This window comes from Phycodurus eques, chromosome 10 (assembly GCF_024500275.1).
Source record: "Phycodurus eques isolate BA_2022a chromosome 10, UOR_Pequ_1.1, whole genome shotgun sequence".
NCBI lineage: Eukaryota > Metazoa > Chordata > Actinopteri > Syngnathiformes > Syngnathidae > Phycodurus > Phycodurus eques.
Window position 1 is genome coordinate 18,741,321 of NC_084534.1, and position 15,452 is coordinate 18,756,772.

At 43.9% G+C, this 15,452-nt stretch overlaps 1 protein-coding gene across 4 annotated transcripts; it reads left to right on the plus strand.

The window, feature by feature from the left end:
• The first annotated feature begins 315 nt into the window (after positions 1 to 315).
• Positions 316 to 14,182, plus strand: slc45a1 (solute carrier family 45 member 1). 4 transcript variants are annotated; one of them, XM_061688594.1, is made up of 10 exons: positions 316 to 457; positions 2,426 to 2,869; positions 4,116 to 4,208; positions 4,438 to 4,662; positions 5,854 to 6,689; positions 7,508 to 7,661; positions 9,061 to 9,237; positions 9,323 to 9,528; positions 11,193 to 11,418; positions 13,840 to 14,182. In XM_061688594.1, the coding sequence occupies exons 2-10, from the start codon at positions 2,446 to 2,448 to the stop codon at positions 13,866 to 13,868; spliced, it is 2,370 nt and encodes a 789-aa protein (XP_061544578.1). In that variant the 5' UTR covers positions 316 to 457; positions 2,426 to 2,445; the 3' UTR covers positions 13,869 to 14,182. The 4 variants fall into 4 exon arrangements, with proteins under 4 accessions (XP_061544578.1, XP_061544576.1, XP_061544579.1 ...); XM_061688592.1 differs by having other exon boundaries at positions 11,193 to 14,182; XM_061688593.1 differs by having other exon boundaries at positions 447 to 457; positions 2,399 to 2,869; positions 11,193 to 14,182.
• The last annotated feature ends 1,270 nt before the right edge of the window (positions 14,183 to 15,452 follow it).

The window sequence follows — 15,452 nt, forward strand, 5'->3', positions numbered from 1 at the left end:
TCTATATTATAACATACAGCATTTCTTTTCAATAAAATATATTTTCTTTCAAATAATTTCTTATTTTTCAATCATGTATTGGCACTACTTTTGTATTTTTACGATATACTATACTTTAAAAAAAAAAAAAAAAAAACGTGTGCGTGTGTTTATGCGTGCGTGCGCCCTAAATGACTTCTGGAGAGCAATACCGGTTCATATTTGTGTTGACAATTCATAGACGTTCGGCGGTGCTGATGTTGCAGGGAGGAGCGTGACGTCACGGAAGGGACCGGCAGGAAGAGGATTTTTTTAGGGGTGGGGGGGAGGAAAAACGACACCTCGGAGTGACTGCATCAAAGGAACCTAAACAGCACCTATCATGGCTCCCGTAATCCATTTGACGCCTCTTATTATAAACTTCAATGGTTGCTCTTTACGGATCGCGCGGCTATAAATGACAAGGCAGCCCGACAAGGTAATTATCTATTTTTCATTTGCCTCGTGTGTTTTTCAGTGATCTCGATTGCGTAACTACATCGATGGATTCGTTTGTATTTGAAGGCTAAACATAAGATTGCCTTTTTTTTTTTTATTGGACGCCATTAAATCCCGTTTCTTGCATTAAATATTAAAAAGCATCGCGATGCCGCATACTCACTGGGCGAGCACATGGGCAATGCGCAGCTCCATGCGCATTGGTGTCTGCAGTGTCCTCCCGACCGATACATCCACCCCACCCACCCTAACTTCGCCCCCTGACGACCATGAGCAATGACTTTTGAGGTGGCCCACGCCTGCATGGGGCCCTTAGCGAAATTGGATTTTGTAGCCCTCTATTTCTGCCAATGAGAAAAAGTGACTTTCAATAATATTGTGTGTTGATCATTCATACACCTACTATAAACCTGAGGTGGCAAAATCACTCACACTCTGTACTTGTGTAAAAATAAAGGCCGGTAAAAGTAGAAGTTCAGATTCAAATCCTGTACTTACAACGACTAACAGTGAAAAAGTACTGATTATGAAATGTACTTACATAAAAAAAGTTTCAAAAATATAAATGTTTACTGTCAGTTATGTACAATACATATTTTGATAGCTTGGCACAATGAAAAAAATATTTTTGATGATGAATATGATGATAATGATATAACTGAACAGAAGTAGGCAGCAAGGTGGCCAAGTTTGTATGTTCTCCCCGTGCCTGCGTGGGTTTTCTCCGGGTACTCTGGTTTCCTCCCACATCCCAAAAACATGCAAGGTAGGTTAATTGAAGACTCTAAATTGCCCCTATGTGTGAATGTGACTAAGAATGTTAGTGTGTTTATATGTACGCTACGATTGGCTGGCGACCAGTTCAGGGTGTGCCCCTCCTCTTGCCCGAAGATAGCTGGGATAGGCTCCAGCATGTCCGCGACCCGAGTGAGGATAAGCCGTACAGAAAATGGATGGATGGATAATTATGTATTAAAAGGTATTAAAATTGTGCAAAAGCTAAACAAACAAAAATAAACTACCTTCATCCAAACATTAAATTTATTAATGTTTTACTCTATTCTTCCTCAATACAGTGAATCGCCGCCTAGTCACAGTTTTTTTTCCTGAGGAACCTATATTCAGCTATTTCTTGAAAAATTCACCTGTTCACAGTTTCTGAGCTCTTCCCAAAATCTTCTAAAATGCCACAAGATTGTGCCAAAGCCCTGGCTAGGAGGAAAGTAGTAATTAGTGTCAAGGAAGTATGTAAAAGTGATAAATCTTGACTGAGGGATTAACATTTTTGTATGTCGGGAAGGAGCCAAGTTTAGCCTGGGTTGTTTAATGTAAATTAGAGACTTTGCCACAAAATGTAAAAGTACAAAATTAAATAATCTGTAAACTATTTAGTTTTAAGAGTAAAGTTGTAAAATGAGGGTTTTGGAATCTAGTTTGTGGTATATTTATAATTTAAACGATTATCCATCCATCTATCCATTTTCTGAGCCGCCTATCCTCACAAGGGTAGCGGGCGTGGTGGAGCCAATCCCAGCTATCTTCGGGCAGGAGGCGGGGTACACCCTCAACTGTTTTCCAGCCAATCGCAGGGCACATAGAAACAAACAACCATTCGCACACACATTCACACCTATGGGCAATTTAGAGCTCTTCTATCAACCTACCCTGCACGTTTTTGGGACGTGGGATGAAACCGGAGTGCCCGGAGAAAACCCACGCAGGCACGGGGAGAACATGCAAACTCCGCAAAGGCGGGGCTGGGGATTGAACCCCGAATCTCAGAACTGTGAGGCAGACGCTCTAACCAGTCGCCCACCGTGCCGCCAGTTTAAACAATTACTATAGGCAATTATTTTAAAAAAAATTGCGGAGAATCAAGTATTTGCATTGAAAGCCTTAGTTTTCTTATGTCTTGGGTCAGCTCTAACGTCTACTGACTGTGCTGCAGTGTAAACTGCCTTGAGAGAGATGTCGTCTCCGGGCATGGCCACCCCCAGCGACCCCCTCCTGGCCAGTCCCAGCGTGAGGAGGCTACACTCGGCTCACGACGGACTCTGGAGAAGCTCGCTTCCCAAGACGGCCAGCTTCCCGACGTCCTCCACCCGACTCCTAAGTCACCGTGCCAACAACTTCCAGCGGCAGCCCAAGCGACAAAAGCTGATCCGACCTTCGCCGCCTCCGCCACCCAACACGCCGTGTCCCCTGGACAGGCTAGACCTCAGCGAGCTGCCACCGAGACGCACCTTCCAGGAGTTGCTCTTCAACGGCTCCATCCTGTTCGGGATCGAATTCAGCTACGCCATGGAGACGGCTTATGTAACGCCCGTGCTTCTGCAGATGGGCCTGCCCGATCAGTTCTACAGCTTGGTGTGGTTCATTAGCCCCATACTGGGTAAGTCGGGGCACAGGGGCGAAGACCATGTAGCACGGTTTCACAAATGTGAGCTAGCTGGTGTCTATCCCTGCTAACTTTCAGCGAGAAAAACAGGGATCCACCCTGGACTGGTCGGCAGTCAGTCACAGGGCGCTTATGTACAGACAAACAACCATCCACTCATTTATTTTATATAGCGCTTGTCTTCTTTAAAGCCATGGGTGAGCTGGAGCTGAAAACTGCTGACCATTGGTGAGAGAAGCGTAGGGCCACCCTGGACTGGCTGCCAGCCAATCATAGGGCACATATAGATAATCAACCATTCACTCATCCATTTTCTTTTGTCCTATCCTCACGAGGGTCACGGATGAGCTGGAGCTGGACCTGCTGACTTTTGGGGAGAGAAGTCTGTTGATTACAATAATTAGACACGTGGCGATGTCAGCGGAAAGGGGCATGGGCTGTGAGTATGAGGAGTTAAATATCATACTCATTCCACCTCTGTTACGCCTCTGTTACTATGTTAGAACTTCAACCCGCCATCCTGCGTCAGTACCTTACACAGTGGACTGTGAGAAGGTAAAAAGGTGGCTTATATAGTGTGTAAGGGGCTTTCCAGAAATGTGGCTTCTTCCTACTTGTGACCCATCCTTTCATCGATTTTCTACTGTGCTTGTCAAAATTAGGGTCATGGAGGAGCTATCCGCAGTTGACTTTTGGCGATAGAAGCGGGGCACAATCTGGACTGGTTGTCAGTCAATCACAGGCACATGCAGACAAACAATCATCCATCCATTTTTGTTAGCGCTTATCCTCAGTAGGGTCGCAGGTGAGCTGGACCCTATCCAGCGCTATATATGTGCCCTGTGATTGTCTGGCAAGCAGTCCATTTGTTGTCTAAATGTGCCCTGCCACTGATCGGTGATCAGTCCATCGCCTTGGGTGCTTTGAAAGGCAGTATATAAATCTAAATTGTTCTCCCAGCTGACATTTGGTGAGAGAAGCGGGGTACACCCTGGTCCGGTCCAGCTAACCAGAGGGCACATCCAGACAAACAGTCATTCACACTCACATTCACACCTATGGGCAATTTTGAGTCTTCAATTAACCTAAAATGCATGTTTTTAGACTGTTGGAGAAGGCTGGAATACCCAGGGAAAACCCACGCAAGGACGAGCAGAACATGCAAACTTGACACTAAATCTGGGGAATCTGTGTGCCGAGCTTTGTATGCCTAACGTTGTGGCCTGTGCTTGTCTTCAAGGATTCCTGGTACAGCCTCTCATTGGAGCTTGGAGTGACCGTTGCACATCCCGGTTTGGACGCAGGAGACCATTTATTTTTGTATTGGCCATAGGTAAGACACACAAGTGCCTCAGTGAGTTACCTGTGCATTGTTGAGTAGGGACTTGCAAGAGATATAAGAGTAGGCGGTTTGTTGCTTTTTTTTAATCCCTCGTGGATTAAGAAAATATCATCTATGAAAAGTACACAAAAATCATCCACTATTACAGCTTCCTGTCGCATAAAAGTACAGGTTTTGTGGATTTTTGTACCCCCAAACTAGTAATGGTACTTACCTCCAGGGGCGTTGGTCGGTTTGACTCTGGTGTTGAACGGACGGGACATTGGAGGAGCGCTAGCGGATACGGCGTCTAATCATAAGTGGGGCATACTCCTGACGGTGTGTGGCGTGGTCCTGATGGACTTCAGCGCAGATTCAGCAGACAACCCGAGTCACGCCTACATGATGGATGTGTGCAGCCCAGAGGACCAGGACCGGGGGTTGAACATCCATGCTCTGCTGGCAGGTGGGCTACGGGTGACTCATACTAGTCACCTAACCTGGCACAAGAGCTAAAACAGGGTACACAGATAGCGTCATCTTAACTGATGTTTAACATCTTAACGGAGTTTTAAAATGAGAGACACATGACCAGGAAGCAATCGGAAATTGTGTTCTAAATGAGTGTGGCACAATGTGTGGTGTACTCGAGATGACTGATACAGCACACCACATTCATAATGATACCGCCGCAGAAAATTACAGGATTTGCCATCGTAAATATTAAACATCGTAAATATTGAAGTTGAAGTTTGTCCCCGACCGCTTTCCAAGCAGACCGGTGAGGGAAAGAAAAGGAAAAAAATCACATTCAACACACCCCACAACACAGGATAATGTCAAGATAATCTTTCAGAGACATCTGGCAATCAGGCCTTTACTGACTTTGATCGGAAGGAAAAAATATCCGATTTGGCCTCATTATCGGAACGTGTTTTGCCTGATTTAGGTTAATCTTAGGTTGGATTCACACTGCAGGTCTTGAGTCTCCCCTTGGGTTTTCTCAGAGTGGTCTTCCTTCCTCCCACCCTGAACAGGATACACAATATAAAATGGATGGATGAAGTCACCAAATAACACACCCACAGTAAATCCAAACTACAGAAAAAAAACTTAGAGACGAACGACCACTAAATCAGGAAAATGATAGCAAACCTAAGGCCTGAGGTGACCTGCCTTTTGGACCTCTAAAGGAAGAGTCAATTTGACCTAAACTATGTCATTACCATCACAAACTATCCATTTTCTATAGCGCTTGTCCTCATTAGGGTTGCGATGAGCTGGAACCTATCCTAGCTGAGTTTTGGAAAGAGAAGCGGGGGACTAATCGCCAGCCAAACCCAGGACCCATATATACAAACAACCATTCACACTCACGTTCACACCTATGGACAATTTAGTCTTTAATGAACCTAGCATGCATATTTTTAGAATGTGGAAGAAAGCTGGAGTACCGCTACCTGGAGAAAACCTATGCTAAAATGGGGAGAACAGGAGTTGAAATTAAAACCCAATCTCCAGAAATGTGAGACAGGTGTGTTAACCACAAGGACACCATGCTACTCTATGTAGTACCAATCCAGCCTTAATCAACATCTGTTTGCAAGGACATCAGACAAATCGGTGCCTTACTTTATTTCTCCATCATTTGTCGCAGGACTTGGGGGCGGCTTTGGGTACATCGTGGGCGGCATCAACTGGGACAAAACCCACTTCGGAAAATCAATGGGAGGTCAGCTGCGGGTCATCTATATGTTCACCAGCATCACCCTGGTGATCGCCACAGCCATGACTCTTACGAGTATCCCCGAGCGACCTCTGCCAAAGAGCCAGCCCTTTGGCAAAAACCACCTGAAGAGCCCCAAACTTCTTCTTCCTCCATCACCGCCCGCCCCACCAGGATCTGCGCTGGCAGTGGATGAAGAGGACGAGGAAGGTCAATACGGCTGTCACTTGTCAAAGTCGAGCCACCCCGACTCTTTGGCACATTCCTGCAGTGCCAACGCCCGCCTCTGTGCTGGCCTCACTAGCCCCATATCGCCCATGAGCCCCCTTACGCCAAAATATGGCAGCTTTATAAGTCGGGACAATTCGCTCACCGGCATCAATGAATTCGCCTCCTCATTGGGGACTTCCTACATAGACAGTGTTCTCATAGACTGTTACACTGGGCAACAGACACCACAGGGCCTCCTGCCCCCCAACTCTGTTTCAATGCCTCCGGGTGACTCCCCTGCCCCTGCCCCAGAAGGGTCCACCAAGGCAGAGAGGCATCCTGATGCGGTCTGTCATCCAGACACAGAGGGTGCCTCACAATCCCAACCAGCATCTCAGGTCACATCGGGGGCGCAGCCTGGTCCAGAACCACGTCGGGGCTCCGCTGCCGGAATCCTGAAGCGACCTCAGAGTCTGGCTCTCATGGAGGACCCCATGGCGACCCAGATAGTCGGGATGGAGAACGGACGCAGGAGAACTGTGACGTTTAGCCAGCAGGTAAGACTCGAAATTTTTGGCGGGCCATGCAATTGGTACCTGGGCCTTCAGTGGGGACAGACCTGACTTAATCCCCCTCTCAATACCACCACTATAACGTCCCAATGATAGAAACAATCAATACTACACAAAAACGCAATACATTATAACAGCACGTAACGGTGATCATTGGTCATCTGGAGCAGTTCAGAATCAATATTTATCTAATAAGATGACAGAAACCATAAAATGAAAATAAAATACATCATATTCACCAAAAATGATTCTTATTAAATGTGTTCATGTATTCAAATCACTACAGAAGTGTGTGGCAAGTAAAACATGGTTGTTACTAGCTCTGACCAACCAACCAAAGGAGGGAAAAATGCTGATCTCACCAAGAGCCAGTTTTAATATTAAATCTGATTGGTGAAAGAAAGAATCATATAGCTAATACTGTTACAGTATTAGCTATATACATTAGCTAGCAGTGTAGATTCTGAAGACTCTGGGCAGATTAGATTGACAAAGCAGCATGTAGAGACTGATACATGATTGGACAAAAAAAAAGAAAGAAATACAACTCCCACATTCAGGTACTAGAAGCAACAGAGCAAAGAGAAACTATGAAAAAAAGAGAATAAACTGTTAGGAATAAATTATTGTAGTTCCATGGAACAGCTATGAGAATTTACGTCACCAATGTAGGTGAGTGTTTCTGATCGTGTTTAGGGCAGCAGACAAAGCCTTGCTGGTGATGATGGCCCACCAATGCATTTTAGCAATTGACACATTTTCCAAACTCATGCTAATTTTGTGTGTGTGTGTGTGTGATGAAGGTTGCAAACATTTTGCTGAACGGTGTGCGCTACGAGAGCGACATAAGCGAGAATGCTGAGACAGGAGAATCCCAAATGTCAATGAAACTCTTGTGTATAGCCATCTACCGGATGCCTCCCTCTCTGCGCAGCTTATGCACTAACCATTTTTTGGGTGAGTAAATGACATAATCCAAAAAGAAAATGCTGTTTTGAGAATACAGTGGACCCTCGGAACTTGGACTCAGATAGCTAACTAAATTCCATGCATTTTCTGTAGTGCTTGTCCTTATAAGGGTTTCAAGCTGAAGAGGCTTCAAGCTGTTTAATGCCACTCCCACTTAAAATTGACGGTCAAGTTAAACATCAAGCAAAAAGAATTCCACCTTGTGTTTTTAAGACAAGAGTGTAACAGTTCAATGAGTAGTTGGGATCATTTCTGCACTTGAATTCGCAGTTTGAAGGGCCACACAAATTGCGTAACTCACACGATTTTTATGAAGCTGTTTATGTCTTTACTGTTATGCACTTTTGTCTTTATAAAAAGACGTGTATTTAGGACAAGCGGTATGGAAAATGGATGGATGGATATATATATATATATATATATATATATATATATATATATATATATATATATATAAGTTGAGGGTGTACCCCGCCTCCTGCCCGAAGATAGCTGGGATAGGCTCCAGCACGCCTGCGACCCTTGTGAGGATAAGCGGCTTGAAAAATGCATGGATGGATGGATGGATGGATGGATATATACTGCAATTGGCTGGCGACCGAGTTCAGGGTGTGCCCCGCCTCCCGCCCAAAGATACCTGGGATAGGCTCCAGCAGCCCGCAACCCTCGTGAGGATAACCGGTAAAAAAAAAATGGATATATATATATATATATATATATATATATATATATATATATATATATAATTATTATTATTTTAATTTTTTTATTTCCCCCCCCAAGTATTTACCATTATTGATCAAATTTTATGAAAATGACCCATATACTTTGTCCTCTATGAAGAATGAGTAATATTACTGCAGCCTGCTGAAGACTGTCTCCATGTACAGTATATCCATGTCTGTATTATACTGTTGCAGGTGGCCAAGGCGCGCACACCTAAAGGAGCAGTACAATGACAATTGAAATGAAGCAAAAATGTGGCGTTTTTACTGTACATTACTGTATTTTTTTTTAATAAAGTACAACATTACAGAGGGCTATTTTTCTTATTTAAAAACACAATACTAGTATATATATTTTTTTTTTGAGGGGCTTGAATGGATTATTGGGATTTCCATTCCTTTCAATGGGAGAAAATGATTTAAGATACAAGAGTTCTGAGTTATAAGCGTGGTCACAGAACGAATTAAACTCGTATGTCAAGGCACCGCTGTATATACCCTGTGAATGATGACGGCAATATAACTAAAAAGGTATCTTAATCAGCGGTGGTCTACAACCAGGCATTTGTCATTCCATTCGGATTGCATTGGAGTTTCGAGGGTCCACTGTGACATCCAGCCAGAAGTCCTGCATATATTATGTCGCCTGTGTGTTCTTGCAGGCTGGCTGTCCTTCGAAGGCATGCTGCTCTTCTACACAGACTTCATGGGGGAGGTTGTATTCGAAGGAGACCCCAAAGCGCCCCATGACTCTGAGGCCTACCAGCGCTACAACGCTGGGGTCAGCATGGGCTGCTGGGGCATGTGCATCTATGCATTCAGTGCTGCTTTCTATTCAGGTAAGTCCCCACCCTCCCCTCCTACAGCCTTATCATATCAGATTTTTTCCTATCCTAGTCTGCCTTCTTTATCATTTGTTTCCAGCCATATTGGAGAAACTGGAGGAGCGCTTCTCTCTGCGCACACTCTACTTTTTCGCCTACCTGGCATTCGGCCTGGGCACCGGTCTGGCCACGCTGTCCACCAACCTCTACGTGGTGTTGTCTCTGTGCGTCACCTATGGGGTGCTCTTCTCCTCCCTATGCACGCTGCCTTACTCTCTGCTCTGTGAATACTACCAAAGCCCCCAGGTCAGTCCTCAGATTGCACGCATGTTCATCTTTAAGAGGTTCTGGTTTCGTATCTCAACTCAGGCCTTCCTGTGTGGAGTGTGCATGTTTTCCCCATACTTTATTGGGTTTTCTCCATGTACTGCGTCTTCTTCCCACATTCCCAAAACATGCATGTTAGGTTAATTTAAGACTCTAAACTGTCCTATTGTGTGCTCAGACGTTTGTAAACATTAGATTTGGCCAATACAGATTGTTGCCAAATCCAATTCACACACACACTGGAACCTCCAGTTTTTTAAATTTGAACCCAATCCAGGCTTATCAACAACTGTACAGGCATTGGTTAGGTAATCTTGTCATATGAGTGAAAAATAATTTAACTCAAATAAAAAATAAAGTACTCACCGTTTGAAGACACCCGACAGACATGCAATGGAGAGGAAGGTATTTCCAGCTTCAAAATCAGGATAAATCAAGTCATTGTCTCCGCTCTCAAAATGTGTGGGTGTGTCCACAGAACGTGTGAAACAACAACCCGCTGAAAATTGGATGCTACTTCGTCACATCGCTACATGTTTAAGTCACAGAAATATTTTAAAAAATCAATTTAAAGACTCAGAATATATCCTACCGGGTCGTGAGGCTTTCTGCCCCTCGATGAGAGGCGCTAGCCACCAGCTACCTTGCGAGCAAACAAGCTTCCGGGGCTCCTCACTGCAATTTAAATACCGGTAATGACACTGCGCTGTTCTGTAAATTGTGGCATCCAGGAAAGGTACATTTTCAAAGTGTAGCCATAGCTAGCTAGCTAACTGCACGCTGTACAGTAGTAGTCGAAATGGGCCAACCAATTATAACTAAGTAAGTTCTTGTAAGTGGGGGAGGGGGGACTCGTGCCACAGCCACTTGGCCCTATTTTAGCCCTGCTCCCCAAAAAATAAAAAGTAAAAAAATAAAATGAGGAAAACTGAAAGTGGAAAAACAGTTTAACACTATACTTACTATATGTTATTGTTTAACTCCACAATTCAGTACGACATAGTTCTCACTCTTTGCATGTTTTCAGCATTTATCTTCAAACATGTACCTGTATAATGTATTTGGAAACAAATCTTGGAATTCACCGACAGGGTATAGTTGTTATGCTATTTCTATGTGCATTATTCCAATTGGCCAACAGGCGGTGCTATAATTCAACCTAAGACGGACTTTATTGTGGCAACTTGGGGGGAATTACGGCCCCACTTAGAGTGAAAATAGACCTCAAGGGGAAAACTAAGTAGCATATCTCTTTATTTATTAATGAAATGATAGAATCGGAAGGGTTCATCTTAACATTTTGGACAATTGCCTGTCTCTAACTTAGTGGAAACAGTTTAGACACTGACGCCACCACAGACGATTACCAGTGGAGGAAAATTCTGACAATAACCACAGAAAGTCTCCGGCTGCTCAGCACAATATGGGCAAAACAACCAATCAGACAAAGGTATTGGGACACCTGGTCAAGCAGCACGCGTGATTGTCTTTTTCTATGGCTTGTTTTGTGTGATGCCACCATACAGGCAGGGGCGTCGAACAGAGGGGGGGAAAGGGACAACATTAGGGGGCCATGGGCGCCGCTAATAGGCCAAAGCCAGATGATGACATTGTTTCGTGTTCTCTGTGCCCCCGCCTTTCAGTTCTGCGGCTCATCAGAGGAGGGCACTCGGCGTGGGATGGGGGTGGACATCTCACTGCTCAGCTGCCAGTACTTCCTGGCGCAGATCCTAGTCTCGGTGGCTATGGGACCCCTGACGTCGCTGGTGGGCGGCGCCCAGGGGGTGATGTACTTTGCCAGCCTGATGTCATTCGTGGGCTGCGTGTATTCGTCCCTCTGCGTTGTATACCAGCTGCCCGCCGCGGAGGGTGAGCCCGCCGAAAGTGAGATGCGGCCGCTGCTGGCGCACATTTAGCTCCGTCGAGATAAGACACATCCTGCCGCGCACTGTACACCACAAGCAGACAATATTTCACAGCACTCATACACAGACGGGCAGACAGTGTGTTCATACAGTGTGTGCGCCCATACGTCATGCATTTGCATTCACTTTTGCATTTTGTATAGTATCTCCCTTTGGATAGAAATCACCGTTTTACAGCAAGGGTGGGGAATCTATTGGTAGAAAAGAAGGAGCATGTAGTTGGCCTAGCCTAGCTGGCTAAGCACGCTAACGAGGCCTCATGGTAGTTACCTAACCCTACAGCTGGGGTAGGAAAACTTTTGTACTCAACGGCCACATTTGAGTTTTAAAACAGACAGATGGGTCAGTTTATTTGTAGATGAGGTTAATTTAAAAAATTATCTAAAATGTAGATGTAAAATATCTTTAGCTGAATAGCGTACAGTGCCGTGAAAAAGTATTTGCCCCCTACTTAAATAATTTATTTTTGCACAGTTTCTCTAGCTTTAATGTTTAGGATCATCAAACAAATCTAAATAAAGATAAAGATAAACCAAGTAAACATAAAATGCAGTTTTTAAATGTTGATTTTATTTATTGAAGAAAAAAAACCTATTCAAAGTTATCTCGCCGTGTAAAACAAAAAAAAGTAATTGCCCCATAACCCTAATAACTGGTTATGCCCCCCTCACCAGCAGTCACTGAAATCAAGTGGTTTCTATAACTGGCAATGAGTATGTTACATCTCTGTGGAGATATTTTAGCCCACTCTCCCTCTCTTCTTTTCAGAATTGTGCTAATTCAGCAAAACTGGAGAGTTTTTATCCCGCAACCCTTGTGAGGATAAGTGGCTCAGATAATGGATGGATGGAGAGTTTTCAAGCATGAACGGTCTTTTCACTATGCCATGGATGTCGTTTTTGCCCAGTCTCTTCCTTACTGTTGAGTCATGAACACTGACCTTAACTGAGGCAAGGGAGGTCTTAGGTTCTTCAGGTGTTGTCCTGGGTTTCTTTGTGATACCCTGGATGAGTCGTCCCTGTAATCTTACACTCGCCTGACTTTGGTGCGGGTAGCGTTGGTTCAGTTCTCACTCAGTGACAGTGTGAATGTAAGTGCGAATGGATGTCCGTGTCTATATGTGTCCTGTGACTGACTGGCGACCAGTTCAGGGTGTAGTCCGCCTTTTGCCTGAAGTCAGCTGGGATAGGCTCCAGCACCCCGCAACCCTAACCAGGATAAGCGGTGTTGAAAATGGAAGGATGGATGGATTTGTGACTGACATTTGTTTGTTAATCTTCAACATGAAGTGGGGAAACTCTGTAAAAAAAAAAAAAAAAAAAAAAAAGAACTTGAGAAGGAGCCAAATATTTTTTTCACGGTACTGTAATTACCCAAGATCTTTTTTTGCGTTTTTGGAAAACAAGGGGGGGAGGGGGGAACAGGAATTCAACACACGCAAGAAGAGTCCTGTTGCCTGGATTTAACCTTTGTGGATTACCATCACCTGGATATCTACAAAGACAAAGAAAAAAACAATTTCTTAGCAAGCACGTTGGTATTTTCTATTGACATCGTGACAGTAAGTCAAAAATGATTTAGGCACTTATACTAGTCGACAAAAGATATTTATGATAAATCCTTAATTTTATTATTGATAGTGGGAACTGTATATGTAAAAATGTTTATAGGACTGTTTTTTATTTCATTGTTTATAATAGTTTAAAATAAATCAAAACTATTATCAAACTAAAATTCACCAATTAATTAGATTTATAGATACAAAATTATACATTTTAATTAACCAATTTTTATTTTAAAAAATGGCTAAATTAATGCAACAAATATTACAGGACTCGTGATAATGTAAATGCTCAGTGGTCGAATTAAAGACCAAAGCAGGATGCATGTGGCTGCGGGCCAAACTTTGCCCACCCAGTGCTAGAATGCTGGTTAACGGGCGAATAACAGCATACCATTATTTTGCAGAAAAGAAATGACAAAAAGTATGCATGTTGTAATCCGTATGGATTTGAATGACATAGCTTTACCCAAAGCCTGCATTTATCTAGGTCAGTTCCCTTTCATCCATCCAACCATTTACTAGAGCCCGTGTCCTCATTAGGGTCACGGGTGAGCTGCTCATCCCCCACCCCGGACTTACAGTCTTCACGCAGCATTTGCTTTCCTATTTATTAGTTATGTTGCATGAGCTTCCATGTGTTTGAGTTAGCATTAGCATAGCAACACACAAACACACTTGGATGTGTGTGTCCGGGACCCCCGTCCGCCCAAGTTTCTGTCAATCCTTAAAACCACGGTCATGCTGTGACCCTCCCTCCTGGCCGGCCAGTGTAATAATGACAGTCATTCTTGTCATTATCAGGAAGAGGAGAAGTTGAAACGGGGGTGTGAACATCAACATTGGGAAGAACACAAAGAGATCTCGTCCTCCTCTGAAGGTGGACAACACTGAACGCCAAAAAGACTCTTTTGGGTGTATTAAAGCCAGCAGAGCTGCAGCAAATATCACATTGAATTCCATTAGGAAGGTATTCCCCCCTCCAAACACCGGCAAACGTCCTTATTAAACAATTAGTAGAAACTGCCTCGGCAGAATGTCAATATTTGACATCATGTACACAAGCAGCTTCCTTTTTAAAACATTGTTGCAATAGTTTCTCCTTTTGTTCAGTATGTAAAAAAAATAATAATTTTCAAATTAAAATGGCTAAGTTTTTTGGACTCCTGTGTCAATTCTTTCATTACCCATTTTGATTTGAACTATTCATGCCATACGGGGAAGCCTGAGGACAAGCATTTGGAATCATTCTCTCATTCCCTACCTCCTAAACCCTAAATGGATTTTTATATAGTGGAGTGTATAGTTCACCCATCAGTCAAATGAAAAATAGTTTTCGAACACTACTTGGGCATGTCGTTAACTACACTAACGCTGTCGTGTAATTACAACATACCAGAGCAATGCTAGCTGGTTTACCTTCTGTCACAAATATTGAACATCCATCCATCCATTTTCTGAGTCGCTGACCAGCGGCACACGCACTCTCTAAGACAGTGGCTCTAAAAGCTTTTTACACTAAGTAGGCTACTATCTAAAAAAATACCTACAGTAGCTCTCCAAGTACCACCATAATGACCAAAATTAAGATACAGTTGTGAAGTAGGCCTAAGTGCTCATCCAAAATAAGATTTATCCCTAAAAATCGTAAACCACTGAAACATTATGGGGTTTGCAGCACTTAAACATACATTCATACATTTCCTGCACCGCCTATCCCCAACAAGCGTCACGGGTGAGCTGGAGCCGATCCAGTAAAATAAAACAACTACTTTTTTCAGGAGTTGGTTGACATGATGATTAGGAGAAAGGTTGATATATTGTGTGTCCAGGAGACCAGGTGGAAAGGCAGTAAGGCTAGAAGTTTAGGGTCAGGGTTTAAATTATTTTACCATGGTGTAGATGGGAGGAGAAATGGAGTCGGGGAGTGGAGTGGAGGTAGAAGCACGCAGGTGGAAAACATCTTGTGCAGACGATGTAATCTGAAGGAGGTTACCGACTGTAAGGTAGTGGTAGGGGAGAGTGTGGCTCGACAGCATACGATGGTGGTGTGTAAGATGACTCTGGTAGTGGGGAGGAAGATTAGGAAGACAAAGGCAGAGCAGAGAACCATGTGGTGGAAGCTGAGACAGGACGAGTGTTGTGCAGCTTTTCGGGAAGAGGTGACACAGGCTTTCGGTGGACAGGAGGAGCATCCAGAAGACTGGACCACTGGAGCCAAGGTGATTCAGAGAGGCAGGCAGGAGAGTACTTGGTGTATCTTCTGGCAAGAAAGGAGAGAAGGAGACTTGGTGGTGGAACCTCTCAGTACAGGAAATCATACAAGGAAAAAGGTTAGCTAAGAAGAAGTGGGACACTGAGAGGACCGAGGAGAGGCGAACGGAATACATTGAGATGCGACATAGGGCAAAGGTAGA